This window comes from Ixodes scapularis, unplaced genomic scaffold (genome assembly GCF_016920785.2).
Source record: "Ixodes scapularis isolate PalLabHiFi unplaced genomic scaffold, ASM1692078v2 PGA_scaffold11__112_contigs__length_91849675, whole genome shotgun sequence".
Classification (NCBI taxonomy): Eukaryota; Metazoa; Arthropoda; class Arachnida; order Ixodida; family Ixodidae; genus Ixodes; species Ixodes scapularis.
In genome coordinates, this window is record NW_024609837.1 from 52,321,777 (window position 1) to 52,342,546 (window position 20,770).

General features: G+C 42.1%; 1 protein-coding gene across 1 annotated transcript in view; it reads right to left on the reverse strand.

Annotated features, from left to right (window-relative positions):
• Positions 1 to 20,521, reverse strand: part of LOC120847897 (formin-J-like) — a gene marked incomplete at its 3' end in the record, with an annotated part of 36,653 nt that extends 16,132 nt beyond the window's left edge. Inside the window, exons 1-5 of the mRNA XM_040219833.1 lie at positions 20,416 to 20,521; positions 16,036 to 16,130; positions 5,827 to 5,892; positions 5,070 to 5,209; positions 4,960 to 5,000 (exon numbers count right to left, since the gene is read on the reverse strand). Coding sequence (XP_040075767.1) covers positions 4,960 to 5,000; positions 5,070 to 5,209; positions 5,827 to 5,892; positions 16,036 to 16,130; positions 20,416 to 20,521 — 448 coding nt within the window. The remainder of the gene's footprint in view (positions 1 to 4,959; positions 5,001 to 5,069; positions 5,210 to 5,826; positions 5,893 to 16,035; positions 16,131 to 20,415) is intronic.
• Between the last annotated feature and the right edge of the window lie 249 nt (positions 20,522 to 20,770).

The following is a 20,770-nucleotide window of genomic DNA, read 5'->3' on the forward strand; positions in this document are numbered from 1 at the left end:
TGGCATAGCCGAGCTAAGCCACCGCAATTTTTTTCCTTCGGTTTCGGACGATAAGAAACATGGCTGCCGGCGTTTGCGGCAGGCGGTTTATAAACCGCTAACATTGAGTAACTGGCTCAGTTAGTCTACTTTTATGAGTGAGTTGCTTTCCGTTCATCGAGATGTTCAGAGGAAGATCTCAAATCACGTAATTTGCAGCAAACTGTCGAGTATAGGACTTCGGAAGCGCTCTACGGGTGCTGGTTTTCGTAGCCGAATTGGCGTAAGCCTAGGATCACATGTCAACTGTTTTGCTTGATTTGTTCGTTTGCGCGTTTCTATGTTGAATAAACGTGTCGGTTCCCGTAAAAGCGGTCAGTTACTTTGAGAATTTCGCAGCCGTGGTGATGGCGACCATGATTTTAGTACGGTTAGGTAACCCGAACAGGTAAGAATTGAGAGTAGGGCTGGGCAATTGATCGATTAACCTACCGATTAATCGATTAAGGCTTTAATCGCGATTAATTTTTTAACCGGTTAACCGGTAATTAGTGTTTTAACGAACCAAAATAAAATAAAGAGTAAACGGTTTCACCACGCAGACGTGGACGAGAACACCTGTATGAAGGGTAAACTCTATGTCAAAATATAGTGTAAAGTAAACTCTAGGGGCAAGATTTGTAGCTCCTTAGAAGTGCAGAAGGTTACACGTGTAGTTTAGCGCAACAGAGACTATAGTTTAAACAATTAAAGGAGGCTGCTCTTGCCGGATAATATCAACGAACCTCTTTACCTCATGCAGCTGAAGTAATAGTATGTGAGTGTAAGTACCTTTGAACTGTTCTTAACCACACATCAAGGTTGATTCATAATAAAATTGCATATTTCGTCTTTTATCTCATATTCAGAACATGCAAAAACAGAAAACACATATTAATTTTGACTTTTTTAAAAATATTATGCATAAAAATTAACATGACCGATTAATCGATTAAAGGGTTGCGATTAATCGGGTTAAAACTTTTAATCGACGCCCAGCCCTAATTGAGAGTCATTTGGTTGGAAGCAATTGGTTGTTCGCCTCGCATCAAGTTTTTCCCGGTATTTGTTATTTCACGTTAAAGCGCACAGAAGAAAAAGAAAATCACTCACGGACACGGACACGCTAAAAATAATAGTTGCTCAGCGCTGAACTCACAACTCTCGGTTTGTATTGGTTATCTCTTCGCTGTATTTACACTGAACAACTCCTTTTCTGTGCACTACAAGCAAAATTATAAATTAAAAACTGAAATTTTTTACAATATTTATAAAATTCCCCGACAAATAAATACAAAACAAAAAGAACGCTGACAGGTGTCAGCAGCCCATCTATAACTCTTCCAAAAATTGAACTTGAATATTCGGCCAAAGGGTTTCTCATGCAGCAACGGTAAAAATTTTTTAACAATATTAATTTTAATTTTTCAATTTTACTTTTTCATTTTTTAACCCTAATTTGTGCTCTTATTTTTCATTTTTGTGGTTTTTGTAAGGAATTTTTTTTTCGATTGGATTCTCGTTCTTAGTGCGTCTGAAGATGAGTTGTTCATTGTAAGTATAGCAGAAGAAGATAGCCAATACAAACCAAGGCGTTGGGCGACTGTGCTATATAGGGTGTCTTAAGTCACCAGGCTCGATCTAAAATGGGCCGTACAAATCGGCGCCTGCACGTAGGAATCTGAACTTTTCGTCGAAGGTGTATTCCACAGGTAGTTGTTTTTTCAAGTAAAATTACAAAGCCTATCTCCCTTTCTGTAAAAACTAGGGTCGAGAAATTTGCCAGGGTCAACGGCGGGCGGCGACGCAAGCAAACAAGTCGAGTGGCGGGGCGCGTTTGGCTCACGTATTGATAGATGGCGTCGGTAACAGGGTCGGAAAGTGTAGCCGGCCAGCTATTGAAAGTAGACAACATGGGGACGAAATCCGTCGACAGCAAAAGCGCTGTCGTTATGCAACCGCATTTTTTACTCCGGTTTGGTACATTACAAAAAGATTATGTTCATTTTAGTAGACCACGGTCGTCGTGACCAGTCTCGATAAAGAGGTGGCGCCATCTATCAATACGTGCGCCAAACGCGTCCCGCCACTGGACTTGGCTATCTGCGCCGCCGCCCGCCGTAGATCCTGGCTAGTTTTTTGGCTCCAGTTTTTACAGAATGGGAGCTACGCTTTGCAGATCGTATGAAAAAAACGACCTATGAAATACACCTTTGACAAAAACTTTAGATTTCTACGCGCAGGCGCCGATTTTTACGGCCCATTTTAGATCGAGCCTGGTGGCTTCAGACACCCCATATTGTAGTGTGCCTGCCACGATAAGTTTTTTTTTTTTGTTTTTGTTTTTGCTTTTAACGTTAATTAACAGCAACCACCCACTCGCCCAGTCAGCCCCCCTAACACGTCCAGGTATGTTTCAGTCATTTTCCTCCTGAAGGCCAGCTGTCAAATTTTGAGCAGTGCACCTGGCTTTCGAAAGCGAACATTTTTAGGTCGTGTTACAATTGTGCGGCATCACGCTCACCCACATTGACAGCGGATGCTATGCAGGAGAGCAGCAAGAACAAAAAAACTAAAAGGTCTACGTATTCATTTTCTTGACTTTTTTTGTACTGTTTGATAGCCTTATACCGCACACCAGAAGACGCTGACAGACGCTTAAATTGGACCGTTGATCGTGCATGCTGGAACGCTAGAACGCCGCTTTCATGATCGCGTCTTGCGAGCGTTGCAGGCGGTTTTAGACGGAATTTCATGCTGACGCAAGCGATGGCGGACGCCGATACGTCGCTTCCATGGCCGGGTCTTATAAACGTTTCAGGTGGCAATAGATTGTGTTCTAATAGCAGACGATGCCGTACGCTGCGACTCGTCTGCCTGCACGCCTAGCAGACGGTGTCAGACTCCAGAGTTGACTCGCCGGACGTCGCGACAGGAAGACCTTAGGTTTGCAAACGTGTTCAGCCTAGCAGCCAAGCCAATCCAGCAGTAGTGGGTGGGGCCACCGTTTTGTGGCATAGAATTAATATTAGGGCTATGCGTGGATCGAACATTTTAATCCAATGAATCGTCAAATTTTAATTGACTAATTAATCGATTAATCCGTTTTGTTCATTCCTACGCAGAACACTTTTTAAAGAGTCAAATTAAATTTTATTTTGCCTTTGATGAATAGGTGATAAACGGCACAATGTACAATTTCGGATTTTAAATAAACCTTGATATGTAGTTGAGGACATTGAAACTACACATACACTCACATATTATTACTTTAGCCAAAGAGGTAAAGAGGTTCGTTGATATTCTCAGGCAATGCGCACTCCCTTGATAGTTCACAAGAGACTGCTGTCCTAAACGGAAACTCGCACGCCGTTGAAGTGGCCCGGACACGTATAACCTTCTCCACTTCTCCACGAGTCACAAATTTCGCCCCTACAGTTTACTTTAAGTCAAAATCTCACCAAAAGTTAGCCTTCATACAGATGTACTCGTCCAGGTCTACGTAATAAAAGCGTTAAATTTATAGCTTTTTTGTTATTTGTGAAAATTTATCCCGTTAAAACAATTAATCGCTATTAAATAATTAATTAATTAATCGGTAGGTTAATCGATAAAATCCCCAGCCCTAGTTAATATAATAATTTAGAGGGAGAACCGCCATGCATTCTGGCCGCTTCGGACAGGCGGGGCGTAGAGGTGGACATTGGTGGTCCCAATGGGGGTCCCAATGGGCTCGTATTGCTGGCAACGCCTTAATATCCAAAAAGAGGCACCATAACATCACCTGTATTGTCTGTATCCAGCTGAATCCTAGCTTAATTTGCACAAAAACACCGCGTCGCGCATGGTATTAAAATAAATAAATTTGACAATCACTCGAGCAACTTATACTCGTCACAGGAAAACGAGATTCGCCAAACCAGTCGTCTTTATTTCAGTGCTTTCTGGTTCCTCTGTTTCTCGTTCTTTCTTGAAACCGATGTCAGCGCTCGGGAATTGTCGGGTTCATAACCCCCCCCCCCCCCACACACACACACTTGTTTTGTGGGCGGGGTCCAAAGCGGGTGGCTAACGTCGCCTAAATTCCTCCTAGCGTCAGGAATACTACGCAAAAAAAAATGTATTTTTTCATGATATTTTTTTGTTTCTTTTGTAAAATGCGTGTGTAGTGTAAGCCCTTTAAAGATATATTTTCTTATATCTTTGTTTCTTAAATGAGTAAAAGTAAATAAATAAATAAATAAATAAATAAATAAATAAATAAAAGTAGTCGGAATCTGATCACAAATGCTTTAATTGCAGTTCCGGAAAATTTAGTTAATATCTGCTATTTCTGGAACGCAAGCCTTTAGTTACACCTCTTGTTTCAACGAAGACTTTAAAAAACCATTAAAAATAGGGTTGCGGAGAAAAAAAAAGTATTGTTGAGAAGCAGTTTTTTTTTCATGGCGGACGTCAGAAATTACAGGAATTTACGAAATATGTGAAAAATTACCTTAAATTCACTAATTAATTTTTATTTAAAAAATAAACATGGTTTCAATTATAATCTTCATCACAAGCTTCGATAACCACAGAATACATACGTTTTAGAGGGATATAAGTCATATACAACATTTTACAACGTAAAAAAAAATAGCTTGGGACAGGTTTCTAGGTTTCCGCAAGTCTTAGTTTCCTATCAGAGCGCAAGCTTGCACCAGCCGTCCTGCCTCCACGTCGCCGAGACTCGTAGCTTGCGTGCGTGCGATTAAAAACCGCACGCATTAAGATCGCCGAAGCACTCGCAATATTTGATTATTACATTGAGAGTTTTGACGATACCTAAAAATCGCGGGCTAAACTTTTCGTGAAACATATTCAACAAGCGAAAACAAGAAATATTTAAACATTAAGTTCGAAATAATGGCTCTTGTAATAACTGAAGACATATGCACTCACCGTAACCTTTGCTTACTTGATCTCCATCGTAGATTTCATAGCTAGAAAATCAGGAATGTTAGCTTCGGGATAGCGGTCGGTGTGGAATCTCTATGCTAGTTTATTCTTACCCTGTTACGAGGCAAATGATGTCAGGATGAATATTCTTCTCATTGAAATGAGAGTTTAGGTTATAAATTGTTCCGTCCAGGTATATATAGGGATAACGGTTATTATCTTTCATCAAAGTTTCCAGTTGACTGTCATTTTTCTAGATACAAACAATTGAAACACAGTTTTTTAATAAAAATGTATTTGTTATGAAATTGTATATTGTGCAGATAAAAACAGCCTCTTCCTTGAAAAGTGTTGTTAATAGACTTAAATTTACTGGAATACGGAATACGAAGGTTTAAAGCAAACGAACTGTTTTATTCACGTGCTGTGACCCTTGAGGCGTAAACTATGCAATTCCTAGCTTCAGAACAAACGTAACGAAGAGTTGATACTTTTATTAAATACATCGGGGAACCGGTTCTTTAATTTGTTCAAGACAAGTGAGGTATATTGTGACTAAGTGAGGGTTAAATCAACTATTATCTAGCTTATGATGTTGGAAATGCTGTTGTTGGATTTAGTCTGACTTTTAGAGGGCTCGCTGGAAAACCATAAATACGCTTACATAATGTTTAATATTATATTTAATTTGATAATAAATGGCATACCTGAAGAGCTCTGTATTTAAGAAGGGTGCTAATTCCTACAATGAGCCGCCATTATGATGTCCTTCAGCTAAGAATTTAACTTCTCCTGCTGCCAAGAGATCTCAGGAGAGTGTTTTTATAACGTGTGCTTGATTAACGCCATGGTAACAATGCAGTTTCTTACAATATATTTGGTCCTGCTGTCAAGAATGGTTTTGAGTTCAAAGAAATCCTTCAGAAATTGTTGTGCCTGTAAAAATGAATTACACCAAGTTAAGGTTAGATATTGATAAGATAGAAACAATTTGAGCGTACTATTTATGAGATATTATGAAGCATTTCTTGGAGGGACTGTTTTGATATTGAATGATAATGTTAAGCACGTTAATTAATATGTGATTAAACACTACATAATGAAACTATCTAGGTTTATCTGCTATACGTCAGTGCTATATATTTTTCTAATAATAATAATAATAATAATAATTGATTTTCTGATAGTGTCCCAAAACAGGCATAACTAACCTTCTTATTGGAATACTGAGAACAAAAAGAAAAAAAAAAGAGACCAAACTAAGCTACAGCTGCGCAATTCGCAAGCCGAGCAACACATGCGGTAGAGTTGATTGACTATGTTACTGTAGAAGAGTTCTGGTGTTTTCTAATGATCATGTAGACGGTTATTATTACGCGCAATTAGCGGAATTAATATTTCCCCACACTTAAAATATTAATTATCTAAGCTATAAAATTTAATGGAAAATAACTATAAATTCTGGCATGATTTAAACAAGTGCGAGTAATGAAAGCCAGAAAACTGCTAAATTGAATTTTGACCATATGTTATCAATACACTTTATTATGGAATTTATGACGCATCTGCAAAACACACTACAATGATGCTTTGAGGAGTACACACCAATTTGCTACTATTAATCGGTAAATCAAATACTGAAGACGACGTTAAATATTTTGCAGAATGTTAACCGGAATTATGCCGCATTGAGTGAATTGTATCTGTTCGCTTCCACAGTCTTATATTTTGATTCTAACAAGGGGGCCTAGTCTAGTTCGCTGTGCGTGGGGGTTGAACTGCGCAATTGAAATTCGTTGATTTTTGGACGCTCTGAAAGTCCTTACCTATATATATATATATATATATATATATATATATATATATATATATATATATATATATATATATATATATATATATATATATATATATATATATATATATATTCATCGTGCTACTGCAGCTCCAACTGAAACGTTTTTGTATGCGTCATATCTTGACGCGGAGAAAGCTTCTAAAATTGACCTCGCAGGTAAATTTTTTTGTTATCGTATTTCGCACTCTGACTAAAGGTTCTGTTACACGACGACGTCGAGCGAATCAAACGCGCCATAGCGAAGCGTGCACAGGTGCTGATTTGTGGAAGATATCGAGTTGCTGCTCGCCGGCCAATGAAAGGCGCACGTTCTGCGCTACGCTCCATCCGCTGCCCTCAATATGGGAGTATAACAGAGTCTTAAGAGCAGACTTGTTCCTATCTCAGATGCTTTACTCAATATACTGTATTTCAAATACTCTTTGAAGTATCTTGGTATCTTGCAGATAATTTTCATCGAGAGTGTTTGATACTCTATCTTAATTACATTTCTGAGTATCTTGTACTCATTATCTGAAATACATTTTTGACATTCCGCCATTTTCCTAGTTTTTCGGATGAAGTGGTGTGGGCGTGGCACGAGAAAACGTGGACATTCTTTCGAGCAACCAAATCCTGCTGCTAGCTCCGATTAGCTACGGTGCCTTAGATTGCGCTCGCGAAAAAATCACTTTTGTGCCGATTGTGACTCATATTTCATCCCAAAATTCGTACAATGAAGTTTTTCTCCTTGCCTCTCCAAAGGCGTCTTTTGTTCTTTAGAGTTTCCCCCAAAAAATCTTCAAACGCAAGGGGTGGTTTTACGGAAGTAAAGATAGCCAAACTGAGGCGCAACGCAGACCGGGAGACGACCTACGAAATTTATGCAGACTTGAGTGCCAAGAAAAAAAAAAAGAGAATAAGAAGTGGACAAAAATTTTCTTTGTTTTGCTGTTTGTATAGTTGTCCCAGCTACGGCAGAACGTCAAAGCATTTATTTTTCTTTTGTAGTTAAACGATGCTTCTAAAGTGCGCCGCAGGACGTGATATTCAGCGATGTCACTATTGGCGAGGCGCTCTGACCCGTTTGTTGCCCCCTCACCTCGGTGTGTACCCAATACAAGGCCTGTACACATGCCCACAAGCCTTGTGTGAATGTTTATGTCATCTTTAATAGAGAGCGGGGAACAGTGTAATGTAAAAATACTAACAATAAGCGAAGTGACGTCAAGTGCCGGATATCTCCCGAAAGCAGTCGTCAGAGGATGCGAGCTTGACCTACTTGGGCTTTTGTGCTGAGCTGGCCACCTTGCATGCTACATTGTTCATGCAGGCCGGAGTGGTAACAAAAGAGACCCTCCTCCCCATCACCGGAGAACACGAACTCTAGCCGAACGCTAACCCCGCGTGTGGGTATGTCAGCCGAGCGCCGAGTCATTGTATTAGTTGTCTCGATCCGTGTAGCTCTAAAGTTGACCGCTTGCGGCGCCGCGGTCTGAATCCCCAATAGCTAAAGCAACTTCTTTCTTGTTGTCCCGGAAATGTTTTATAACTAGGATTCCGTGTTTTATGAGTTTATTGCTCGTGAAATTCGGAGGGTTTTTTCGGAGTTTAATTTTCGCTGGGGATTCGGGGTTTATCGGAGTTTATTCTTGTCGGATACCCAATCCTTTAAAATTCTGATTTTTTTTTTTTACTGCGTAGAGTTAAAATAATAATTAAAAAACAAAATAAATAAGGTCCGGGTACCATCACCGCTTGTCCCGAAGGAACCTCGACGTGTTTAAAGGCAAGCCCCTCTTGACAGTAGCTCTAGATTTCAAAGGAAACTGAAGTGAAATCTCTTCGGGATCACTGACCCTGTGCTTTGATAAAGTTTAGTCGTAAAACTCCGTCTTTTTTGCTGTTCATTTGGTCGCTATGACCTCAAAATTCTGAGCTTTTCGGATAAATCCTAATTGACAAAAAATATACCGGCGAATGTTTTTTTTTTTTCGGAACCCTATTTAGAACATGTATCAGTGATTGCCAGGCGCGTTGCCGAGCGAGCGCATGGCCAAAATGGTTACCGCGCTTGGCTCTCGCGCGGAGGCTCCGGGTTCCATACCAGTGAGCGGACTACTCTTTTATTTATTCTTTCAACATGACATTCTCGTAACTTCGAGAACCTTGTCGTCTGATTGAGTTACGAGTGTTACCCGCCGAACGTTCTACGCCAAATGTTCCAGAAACCCACGGGGATACAAAAGGTGCTCCGAGTGGCGGTCCTCAATCTCACCCCAGCCCTCGATCCAGCTGTTTCGCCGACATCGACGCCTGCGACGCTAGCCTTTCTCTATTGTTTTGTGCAGAAGTTCGCCCCCTTACACTTTTAGTTTCTTCAGTTATTCGCCGCCTTATCATTTCTCGTTCGTGACAATATCCTGATTCTTATGCGTGCTAATAAACCATTCTGGTAAACCAGATTTGCGCAGCTGTATAATTGTCTTTGTGACTGACGTTGATACAAATCACGCAATGCGGAAGTATTTTCAAAAGTAATTGAATTACAATTCTAAGTATTTGTACTCTACTCAAGATACTTTAAACTGCAAGTAACTTGAGTAGTATTTTAAATACCTTATGAAGCAGGTATTTAGTAACTTAACTTAAATACTTTTCTCGAGTATTTTGTCCAACACTGCTTAAGAGCCATGTGTTTCCGAAGAAATAGTGCTAATCATGCGTTGCGGCAGCATGGCTATGTTCAGAACAATATGCCGTGGAAACAGCTCATAAACTGGGCGCTTACAGTTTACAACAAAATATACCCATGTTAGTTAGGTTTTTGTTATTTATAATTGTAGAGGAGCTTTTTGCTTTGAATTCACAAGAAAAATGGCATCCGTCTGCTAACTGCACACCCTCTGACTAGCGCAACAACCGTCACATCAGTCGCGCCAAAACCAGGCAACGTTTTAAAATCACAAATGGCGCGCGCTTTTTAGTGCTGTAACGGTAAGTGCATGATATCTTTGTTCCCAATAAAACACATTAAACAGACACAAAACAAATAAAACCTATGGTTCGCCGTGTAAGTTCAGCGACATGTCGTCCGCTTTTGGCGCCACCGGGCGGCAGCTGTGTTGCCGTAAGCCACTGTAGGGAAGGCTCCTTATGCTGTCGGGCTCGCGGCCAACATCGGTTTTTGTGTTAATCCTAGGGTACGTGGTTAGCAGAGGGGCTCCGTAGGCAAAAGAAAACCAGTTGCATAATTTTTTCGATTTTACTCAGGTAAGTTTGTGTTTTCAAACTTTGATGCGATGCTTGGACCACCTTCAGGCACCTCTGTGGTAAGTCGTAGCGAGATACGCTATCAGGTCGATTTATGCGGCCAACTAAATATTTTCACCCGGGTTCGGGGGCACGCTGTAGATTATAGTGACCTCGTTGACAACATGGTAACATAAAACTTTGTTTCTGTTGTTAAGTGCATTGTATTCCATGAATTCTTGAGTATGATTTCACCAATGCTGTGTACCTGTGGGAGGCTGAGCTGCTTGTACAGCTTTTTTCCTCAGCTCCCACCTTACTTGTATGGTGATTAAAGCTACTACTATTATTATCATACGGGGTGTGTAAAGGCAAACAAGAACAATAATGGCCGAAGTTCAAGGGAGCATGTTACTGCCGCTTGGCTATTGCTCTTGTTTTTTCCTAAGGGCCCTCAGGGAGCAGCGTATACTTAAAAAGTCTCACCGCAAAGGACTAAATAAGGTACCTTTGAAATTTACTTCTGCGGGATCCACATCCTTTTCTGTTCCCTTGAGTGAAAAGAAAGTGCACTTGTTCCTCAAGGAAACAACAAATCTGCCATAGGTGTCATGGGCCCAACTTCAGGACTACCTTTTCGGCTCTCCTGGTTCATATACCTGAGAACGACTTAATCCCTACCAATCCCTAAACGCGATCATCTACTTCGTGAACGGCAAGGCATCGGCGGTGTGCACCTACCTCGCCCAGGCGCTGAATATACGCGCCCAGCTTCCCTGCAGGGGTCGTTAAGCCGGGTCTTGGTTTTAGCAGACAATCCTCCGAAAGATTTTATTACCCTTCCTTTAGCGCGACTCGAGTCTCTGCAATGTACACTTTCTAGTGTTTGACTTTCTTGCTTCGGTATTTAAGGTTTCTTTCCCAGATCACCGTGCATTGCATTTGTACGTGCCGTAATGGCCCATCGTTGTACGAAGATGGTCGGTCGAGGAGCCGTGGCCCCGACGCCGCATTTTCGTTTCTGTCGGGTTGCGCCACCTGTCAGAAGTATATCGAAGTAGGCTGGCATCGTCTGCCAATGCCGTCGCCCTGCGATCACCTTGGCTTGGTGGTGCTGGTGGCGTCCCTTGTCTTGAGAGAATTAAAATAACTTCACTTGTGACATTTTTCTCGTGCGGTTACTCATCGGCAACTTTAAAGCACGACACCGGGCCATTTCTAGGGTGTAGCTCTCACGAAATTTCTCTCTAGTTCAAGGAACCATGAAACAATTTTGAAGTCGAATTTCATCCACTGCACGTCGTAAAAGGTGTGAAAAGAAAATCAAAACACAAAATAGAGAGGAAAAAAATGAATTTCACTATATAACTTTTAATATAAACGCGGACTCTTTAATACCTTCTTTCCTTCGAAAGCTCTTTACCTTTTCACAGCGATGCATCCGCGGTGCCACGGCACGTCACCCAAATCCTCATCGCCTATTGAATCAGGGCCTCTTACCAGCACCGCGATCATAAACAATAAATTGCCGGCGAATATTTAGAAAAAAGTTTTGTTAATGAATATTCTGATCCACATTTTGCAGAATAATTAGCGTTGTTGCGGAAATTGACGGATTTTATAATGCCGGGAGCTATGCGCCATCTGTCGTGTGGAAAACGAAGCAAGAGAAGAACAAGACTGCGCTTGCACTGTTCCGCGCTGTTTTGCCGAAAGACATGGTGTCGGTGGTGATCGTCGACGTGGTCGGCGTGGTGAAAGCTCATTGTTCCGCGTGGAGCGCTATCCTTGACTGAATTCTCGTCGCGTGACGCGATGATACCTAGTGTGTTTTCGGAATAAAGATCCATCTACTCGTGCGGTGATGTTGTGGCGGCACCTTTAAGACAGCAGAAACGCTCGTGCCGCCATCTTTGTTTCCTTCGACTACAGTGGTGCTTTCTTAGCATTTGTCTTCTCAGACATTGCCCGGATTTCTTGTTTTGCGCATTCCATGCGAGTGATCAAGCTCAAGATATTACTGGTGTGTACTGTATCTGAAGGTGTGTATGAAGGATGATATTTTTGACGCGTTTTTATCATCCGAAAAAAGTGATTAGTGTTATCATTCCTTGAACGATCCAACGTCTTTGTGATCACGAAATCATATTTCGACGTTGCTATATCTCTGCTAAGATTACATGTTCTTTTGGAATCGTAGAAAAGGCGTATGGCATGATTTGTACTATCCGTAAAGTCGTGATTCCAAGACGGCATATTGCATATTTTTCTTTTCTTTCTTTATCCACTCTGCCCTGCGAGCCTATTCTGACGAAATAAAAGTTAATAAAGTTTGAGCCCATAGAAAACTCTGTGCAATATCTGCTACTCCGGTGAATGACAGCGTGTCCCTGTTTTTTAGAGGTACCGCGGAAACGGCTGACGGTGGCGGAGAAGCGGCTGCCATGCACGCTGACGACCTGCTGCGCTTCGTACCGGCGTATGGTACCAGTCCCATGTTATCGCTGTAGCACAACGTATCTAATTGAATTTCGCCCAGCTGCGATGTGTCCATGGCTATGGCGGTGCTGAGAGGCGCCGATTCACAAAATATGTCGGCGGCATCGGCGCCATCAGCGCGGTAAAACCATGTGGTAAAACACACCCGCACTCCACTATCTCGCCGCTAACGCCCTCAGTCTCCTATTGCCGAGATAACTTTCGGTTCGTGTGACAGAGCACGTCACAACCGTCAGAATTACGCCGCGGCTAGTTTTGCGCTGAGTTTAAGAGGAAGAAAAATTCGATATTTCAAGCATTTCTCGTATAGAAGTTAATAAACCGAAACGAAAACGGATACCTGTTCGGCGTTCAGTTATTTGGCAAAAGTAAAGAGGTTATTTCATGGTCCCTTTAAAAGAACGACACTGGGGCATTTCTAGCGCGTCACTCTAACAGAATTGCTCGCTAGCGAACCAAGCATCCTCGCACACCCACCCAAACATAAGGTAAACATAGGAGAACCGTAAGTATTTATTTCCGCTTGTCATGGCGGCTGGAAGTAGTTTGCACACCCTGTTTACTGTCATACTCCGTGCCCACCATTTTATTTTCTATTTCGCCCTTTTGCACCACGAAAGTCACAAGCGCAACATGTGCTGTACACATTTCCGTCCAGAGGTAAGTAAGTACTGTTAAGTTAAAAAAAAAACCTACACGCTACCAAAAAAAACAACAACAACAACAACAACAAAAAACAACTAAATGTACACACCAAGAAAAAGGAATATAGGCGCGGCTAGAGTAACGACTCTGTTTTCTTTAGCCTCCTCTGCTACAACCAACGTTACTAAAACACTCAGTTGGGAAACTCGCCGTCGAAACCTGGGCCGCTGGCGTCCACCGAGACCGAGCTAAATGCGACAACAGCGCCACTCTTTTTCGTTTGTCTGTACTATGGTCACCTCAAGCTCTTTGAAAGCCTGTTTTTTTGCGTAAAAACAAACGGAAAAGACTCTTTTTGTATGAAATTCATTGGAGTTTAGTACCAAATGATGGGCGCGTGATGTTTTTATCATCTTTAGTTCGCAAGGTTTTGCGGAACAATTAATATTGTTTTTATAAAACCATGCCTCAGCGGGCCTTTCAGGTAGCGCGTCCCGACCTAGGTGCATTTTAACTTCAGGAGTTCAACGCGGCGCGTCCGCCGGGGAGACGGGGTTCACCCATGTCAAAGCCAAAAATAGAAGTCACGTGCAGTTTCTCGAGTGGCCGCTGCGGGAGAAATGGTGGCGTTGTGTTCGTCATTAGCTCGGTGCTCGGAGACAGATTGGGGCCATATTTTTAGGGCTGTCTCTATGGGAGTTTCCCAACTGAGTGTTTTAGTAACGTTGGCTACAACCCACAATGTGTGAAACGATTTCTTTTTTTTTTTCCTTTCTTTATCTCTATTTTCTTTTCGTCCAGCTGGTTTATTCCCGTTCAGGTTTATTTCCGTCCAGCTGGCCATTTCCGGTATTATAATGAACCACTAGCTTATCTTCAGCCCGTAACCAATTATGTCGCTCGTTCTTTCGCTTGAAATGCTTGTAACGTTGAATATGTTCATTAGTGGTGGCCCATGCCAGGTTAAAAAATCCAGTAACAGCGACCGCCCTTTTCTTGCACGTGCAATCTTATTTTTTTTCGCTTCGTTCTTCGCAGCACGCGCAATCTTATTTTTTTTTTTTTTTTCGCTTCGTTCTTCGCAGTTCGCACGCGCCGTTACTATGCGGAGAGCAAGTCGTCTGCTTCTTGCGCAAGAGTTGTGGTGACGTCAGAAAGACGCCAAGTTCTGATTGGTTCTAAACGAACGATAGTGGGTAGACCTCAAAGCAAGCTGCCTCGAGGTCTACCCCACTATCGTTCGTTCATAACCAATCAGAGCTCGGCGTCTTTCTGACGTCACCACAACCGGTGCGAAAGAGGCAGACGAACTTTCGCTCCGCATTAAAGCGCGAAACACATGTACGACGAAACCACCCGATCCGACGTGCGAACTGCCGGAATGACCTTCGGGGGCAAGGGTTTTCGTAGCACCGGAGAGCGTGGAAAACCCTCGCCTCCGACCGTCGTATTGCCTGATCGGACGTCGGATCTGACGGTTTCGTCGTACATGTGTTTCGCTCTTTAGTTGCTACTTCGTTACCGAAAAAGTAACTAGATACAGGTAATTCGTTACCTGCAACGCGTTATAACAAGTCTGATCGACACCAAAAGCTGAAAGTTTATGCACTAAAGAGTATAAAAATACTGCTATTGGTTCCTCACGCAATATTTGAGCAATGTTAAAAACACGAGACTTAAACTAAACGAGTGGGTGATCTGTAGCCTGAGCATCAATGTTGCTATTGAGTAAGAAGTATGCTCAGCAATGAACTTCAGCCGTCTGAATGCCTCTTTTTTTGCCGCTTTCAGAAGTTTGGAACATTCCGGCACATCCGGCACATCCGGCACATCCGGCAAATCCGGCACATAAACGGGTTGTAAAAAACAATATCCGCTACTACGCACACAGCGCCCCTTCGCCAAGGGAGGATGCTAGTACGGAGGAGTTAAGTTTGGAGTGCTACGCACCTTTCCTACACTTGTTGGGTACCAGTTTCATAAGCAATTAATAAAAATTAAGAAGCAAAAGATTATCACACCCAATACGCATCTTGGAAGGAAGCATGGTATGATTGTGCTGGGGTTACTTAAATTGAACAATACTAAGTTGTTAGACCTTAGTTTTTAAGCAATAAAACCACTACGAGGCAATCTGCATGTCTCTTGACGGTATGGATACAAGTTTTTTTTTTATAGGGTTAATACAAATAAACTTATTAAGACATTCGCGAATCAACCTGTTAGAACACATATCGCCGTCCTTGTTTTGTTTCATACTCCAACTGCGTTTCGCATTTGGAGGAGATACCGTGGAAGCATATCTTTCTAGTGCTAGCCATCTCAGAACAAGCTTTTGGACAAAATCAGGCGTATTAGAGATTTCTAAACACCCATTTCCATAATGTTGTCTCCCCGTCCGTGCATTTTCCCGACAAAGTTAGCGAGGAACTTGAAGTCACATAAATAACGTCGAGGTACTACCACGTCACACCACGACTTAAACCTGTGACGTCAAGTCACGTGTCTACGCCGCGGAACTTCAGGTCACGTGACGTCCTTGAATTTGCCCGAAGTTGGCGAATTTTCCTGAACTTCCCCGAATTTTGCGGACAAATAAATACCCCCCCCCCCCCCCCCCCCATATGCCCTTCTTCACTACATAAAACGGCTGTTCAATCTTTTCTAAGCACATTTAGACAGTCACCACTTAAATATGCTTCATCCCTTGCATTATGCAAATTCGAAGATAAAGGCCGCTGCCAATGTCTGTCATGGCTTTTGCTGCTGTTCTGGAACGTTACGGTAGAGACTTTAATATTACTATAGTGCAAGCTATCTTGGTAAGAATAAAGCAAAAACGTTACCTGAGTATTGACGAGTCCTATAAATTTTTTTACACTTTCGTCAGTCGCATTGACGGTGGTATCTATCAGATATAATATTCTGAGTTTTGCAGACTCTGAAATATTTAAGACATAAGTCAGGTACTTTGAATGGCTTGAAATCTATAACTTACGAATTAAAAAAAAAAAGAGTGGAAATTAGAAAAGAACACAATAGGCCTTGGTATAGGATCATGCAGCCAAATTTATAATCGCCGTTAAAGGGAAGCTCAAACGCTAGAAAGGAACAACAACAACCACCACCACAACAACAACGCAAACAGAACATCGAGTTAGGAGCGGCATGTCGTTGCTTTTTGCCTCCGGAATTCGGTTGTTGCACTGAAATTGAGAAGGTTTCAGCGTAAACCACCTTTTCTTTTAGAGGCACGTGTACCACTTGTTGCAGGGCGCGCGGTGAACCCCTCTGCTGCCCGTTTTTCGTCAAAAAACAAACTGAAGGGTGAGCAAAAGCGACACCTCCTAGGCAATACGGACATAGCGCTAAATTTTCTACGCTATTATCCGGAGGCTTGCGCAGAGCACATAATGGGCACAAGCGCTGCGTCATCATTCGGCTGAGAGTCGTGTTATCACTGATGGAACACGTGTTCCATTCCCAGCCAAACGATGACGTAACGCGCAGTCTGTGCCAGGCGCTGGCTTCGATAGGTGACGTGAAAAAGCCCAGTGCAAAGGCCTTGCTTTAAAAGAGCTGTTGCCTGACACTGCCGATGACGCCACTTTCACGCGTTTCTTTTCTTCCTCTCCTGTGCCCGGCGAACGCCTCGTTGATAACAAGACGTTGCAGGCACAAGGTAGTTTAGTCGAGGTAGTCAGCTGCCACTCATAACGCTTTCACGTACAAGGCTTAATGCATGGCGGCGCCGTTTCAACGCCGCGCTGGCGAACTAATGAGTACCTGGTGACTTGAGCACCCGTTCAGTGACTCGACAGAGACGAAACTGCAGATGCGTCTAAAGTGACAATTAAAACGATCTATTAAACTACTATCAATACCCTAGATCATTTTTCCTAAAATAAAGATAGTGTAAAAGTTGATTATTGGTAGCAGAATATCGACGTTTGATGGCTTACTATCATATACTGATTTTAGGTTATCTAATATTATTAGCACACAATCTATGTTTGACAGTTAAGCTGGGCATTGACAGTCCATTTTTGATTGATTTTCTATATTTTTTTTGAAGAGTTGCTTCTCGATTGATTATGAAGAGCATTATAGATGCCAGCTTTTAATAAAATGTTGAGCGTTGAACTTGTAATTTGTAGAAATTCGTCCACACTTGGATAGCTAGAAAAGCTATTGAGCGTCAAGTATATAAGAACATATAGTTATTCAACAGTAAAACATTCAAAAACAGGATTTTATAGTATCTTGATATGTGCCTTTTATCTGCCTTAGGTTTAGCTCCTGCTTTCCTTTTTCTCACTCTTTTTTTTAACTTGAGTAGCAGGGAAGTGCAAAGAGAATGCAGGAAAGTTAGTCTTTGTGTTGTGTTCGTCTACTTCTGTGTTTATGAGTCTCGGGTTTTATTACCACGAAGTTAGTCTTTAATTGCTATATTTTTACTCTACTCTGCCCAGGGGGAAAGATGAAGTTGGTGGTTTACGTAAAGGTTTTAACTATTTTCGCTACTATTTTGATTGTTCTGGTATAAACGCTCAATAATTTCGAAAATATTTTTGGTAGAAATATATATTTTTATTGACTAGAGGTGTTTTTGTTCAATTGTTGGATATCAATAGGACTTCTGGTAATTAGCTTTTGCACAAAGTTGCAATATTGCAGAAATTAACATACGATACCGCTATAGTCGGTGACATGATAAAAAGCAAAACAAGTAGCCCAAAGTTGGATCTGAAAGGAGGGCAAACGTGGGTCCCACCTCAGTTTTCAAGCCGGGCCAAAGTGGGGTCCACTTGGGCAGCCCTCATGAGCTTCCATCATGGAACCCAAAATGGGTTTACTTGAGCAGCTCGCAAAGACCCTCCTCATGCGGCTCACAGAGGGCCTTTTATGGGCCCACACACATGCACCTCCCCTTTCTCCGTCCCGGCCCAAAGTGGGCCTACGTGGGAGCCCACAAAGGTCTCCCCGGAAAACTCATCGTGTTCGGGGTTATTTGATAATTTCTCTACGATGTGGGATAATGCATGGCATCACAAATGGAGCATACCTCACTTTTCCCTGTGCCCAGTGGGACATTTGTACCATTTTGATACATTTGATAAATATTAAAACGTCTAGACCTTTGGAAATAAAAAATTTTAAGTGGACGAAATGAAAAAAAAAAAAAAAACGGTGCAGAGGGATACATAACCAACTTGAGGCGGATACAGACACCGAACTTTAGTGCAAATAACAACATTCCGATGATCGTGTTTGGAGTTTACCCTCGAATATATTACCCTGCGTAAAATATTCCACCCCACGTAAAAAAGCCATTTCTACATACCCGCTGAGTACTAAGTCAACAAAAAAAGTTTTGCAAACCTGAATTTTACTTTTCAGATGTAAAATCACAATTCTCGGTGATTTGGTACCAAAGTAAAACGATCTCCCATGTTGCATTTCCGAAACGTGCATCAAGTGTTCTCAATATCAACGGAAAGTCCAATTTTGGGAGTTGCACAGGTTGTCTAAGTTGGGCATGCCAACGCTTTGCCCTCTTGGAGTCCCTTATTTATTATAATCTGGCCCCTTAAATTCGAGGCGGGACCCAAGGAAGCATTGCATGGGCATCCAAAGTTGGGCATGCCCACGCAGTGTTTCCGTGGAGTCCACCTATGTGCCAACTCTGCCCCGTATAGCCGAGGCAGTATCCATGGGGGCATTGTACAGGCATCCCAACTTGGGCATGCGCACGTGGAGGCCACCTTTGCTACCTCTGCCCCCGCACAGCCTGGTTCTTAACCTGGCTGTGTTCTTCCACAGACAGGGCAAGGAACACACACACGCGCTCCATGGGTTTATTCACAGCCTCCTATATACTGACAAAGCCTGGCAGATCGCCACGAGAAGCGGCCACCGAACATGAAAAAGTGGAGCGGCAGACAACGGATGAAAGGAGAGCCACGTGACTGGCTCCCCGCTGCGGCGAGACGCCGAAACACACTTCTCCCGAGCGAACAAGTGTGTTTCGGGTCCTCGCCGCTGCAGAAGCTGAGTGCTGACGTCCAGGTTCCCCGAGATATGTCTCTTTAATACTCTGTGCTGCCGGATCCTCGCGCTCCAAATCTGCGACTGGGCACTCTTTGGCTCCGTCGTCAAACTGCCAGGCTTTGTGAATATAGAGGAGGCTATGGTATATGCTTAATTGTCTGTATTTCACATAACAGATATTTATTACGAATTGTTGTTACTTATCGTAGCGTGAATTAGGGGTCAAAGTAATTATTTTCTGATATGAGTGGGCAAAGTATACAACACATTTTAAGTCTGCCACACGCAAGCATTTTAATATTTTACATTCTGCTTTAGAAACCTATACTTTAAGGACGACAATTTTTTTTCCGAATTACTTTGTTCTTGGTTTTTCCATTATCACCTCTAGCGTTGGTTCGACAGTAAAACCTAAGACCTACAGAAAAACACGCAGTTTTTCTAAACTATTTGTTTTTTATGTTTTGTTTTCTTCAAGGGTGCGTACAGTCGCGTCGAATAATTCTCAACTGTATGAAACTCTATTGGAGTGACTAATTCAGGTGCAGTTTAGCGTGTTCGACGTAAAGTAAACCCATTCGTGTACTGTTAGTTATTTTCAAACACATTATTTATACAGCTACGAAATGTTTTGTGACCTCGTGAAATTAGACAATTTGCTCAACAAGAGAACGATCCGTGGATTGAGGTTTCTGTATAAGTTTGGAAATGGTAGGATTGGATTCACCAGCTCTACTAACTCGCGTCCACCTGAGCGTTCCTCGTAGGTCTAGTTGACTTTACTCTTTGTTTTATCCTCCCAATCTATGTAACGTAGTACCCATGACATGCCTTCAATTGACGTATAGTCATTTAAAAAACACCATAGTGGGAATGTTATTCTATATATTTTTGACGAAGGCTGTAAACTTAGAAAGTATGTTGCTACCATCGTTTTGTCTTAACTTTTATTTTTTTATTGTGGCCGAGCAATAATACGGTCTGACATTGGTAAGTGCATCACTAAGGAGGCGCCACGTTGTTTATGGGTGACTTTATATAGATAAAATAAATAAATAAAGTTTTGTTGCGTTATGTTCAATGGAAGAGGAGTGGTTATGTTCTCAAGCAGCAGCGAAAACAACATGTTTCAATAGCACTTATAAAAAAAAAGAGAGAAAAAAGAAACGACATACCTTCGTCATTTTCCTGTCTTGAACTTAGACGAACTTTGGGCCAACATTCCACACCAGCATACATCAAGCAGAGCCAGAGGCATAATGTCCCGCGTAGTGTATTCATCGAAAACCTGTTGTAGCTCAAAATCTAATCCTTCGTCAGGACGAAGGAGTTGGATATAAAAAAAGACGACGTGTTTTGCGCTTTCTTTTGAGAAATATTGGCGGGCGATAAATTATTTTGCTTATGAGAGGAAAATGGTCCCGCCTTTTTATCGCGCTTTATTTGTGACATCATGATGACATTTGGAAACTGCTTTGCAGGACAATGCATAGTGACTACCACAAACATACTGCATCGCGAAAAGTTTCC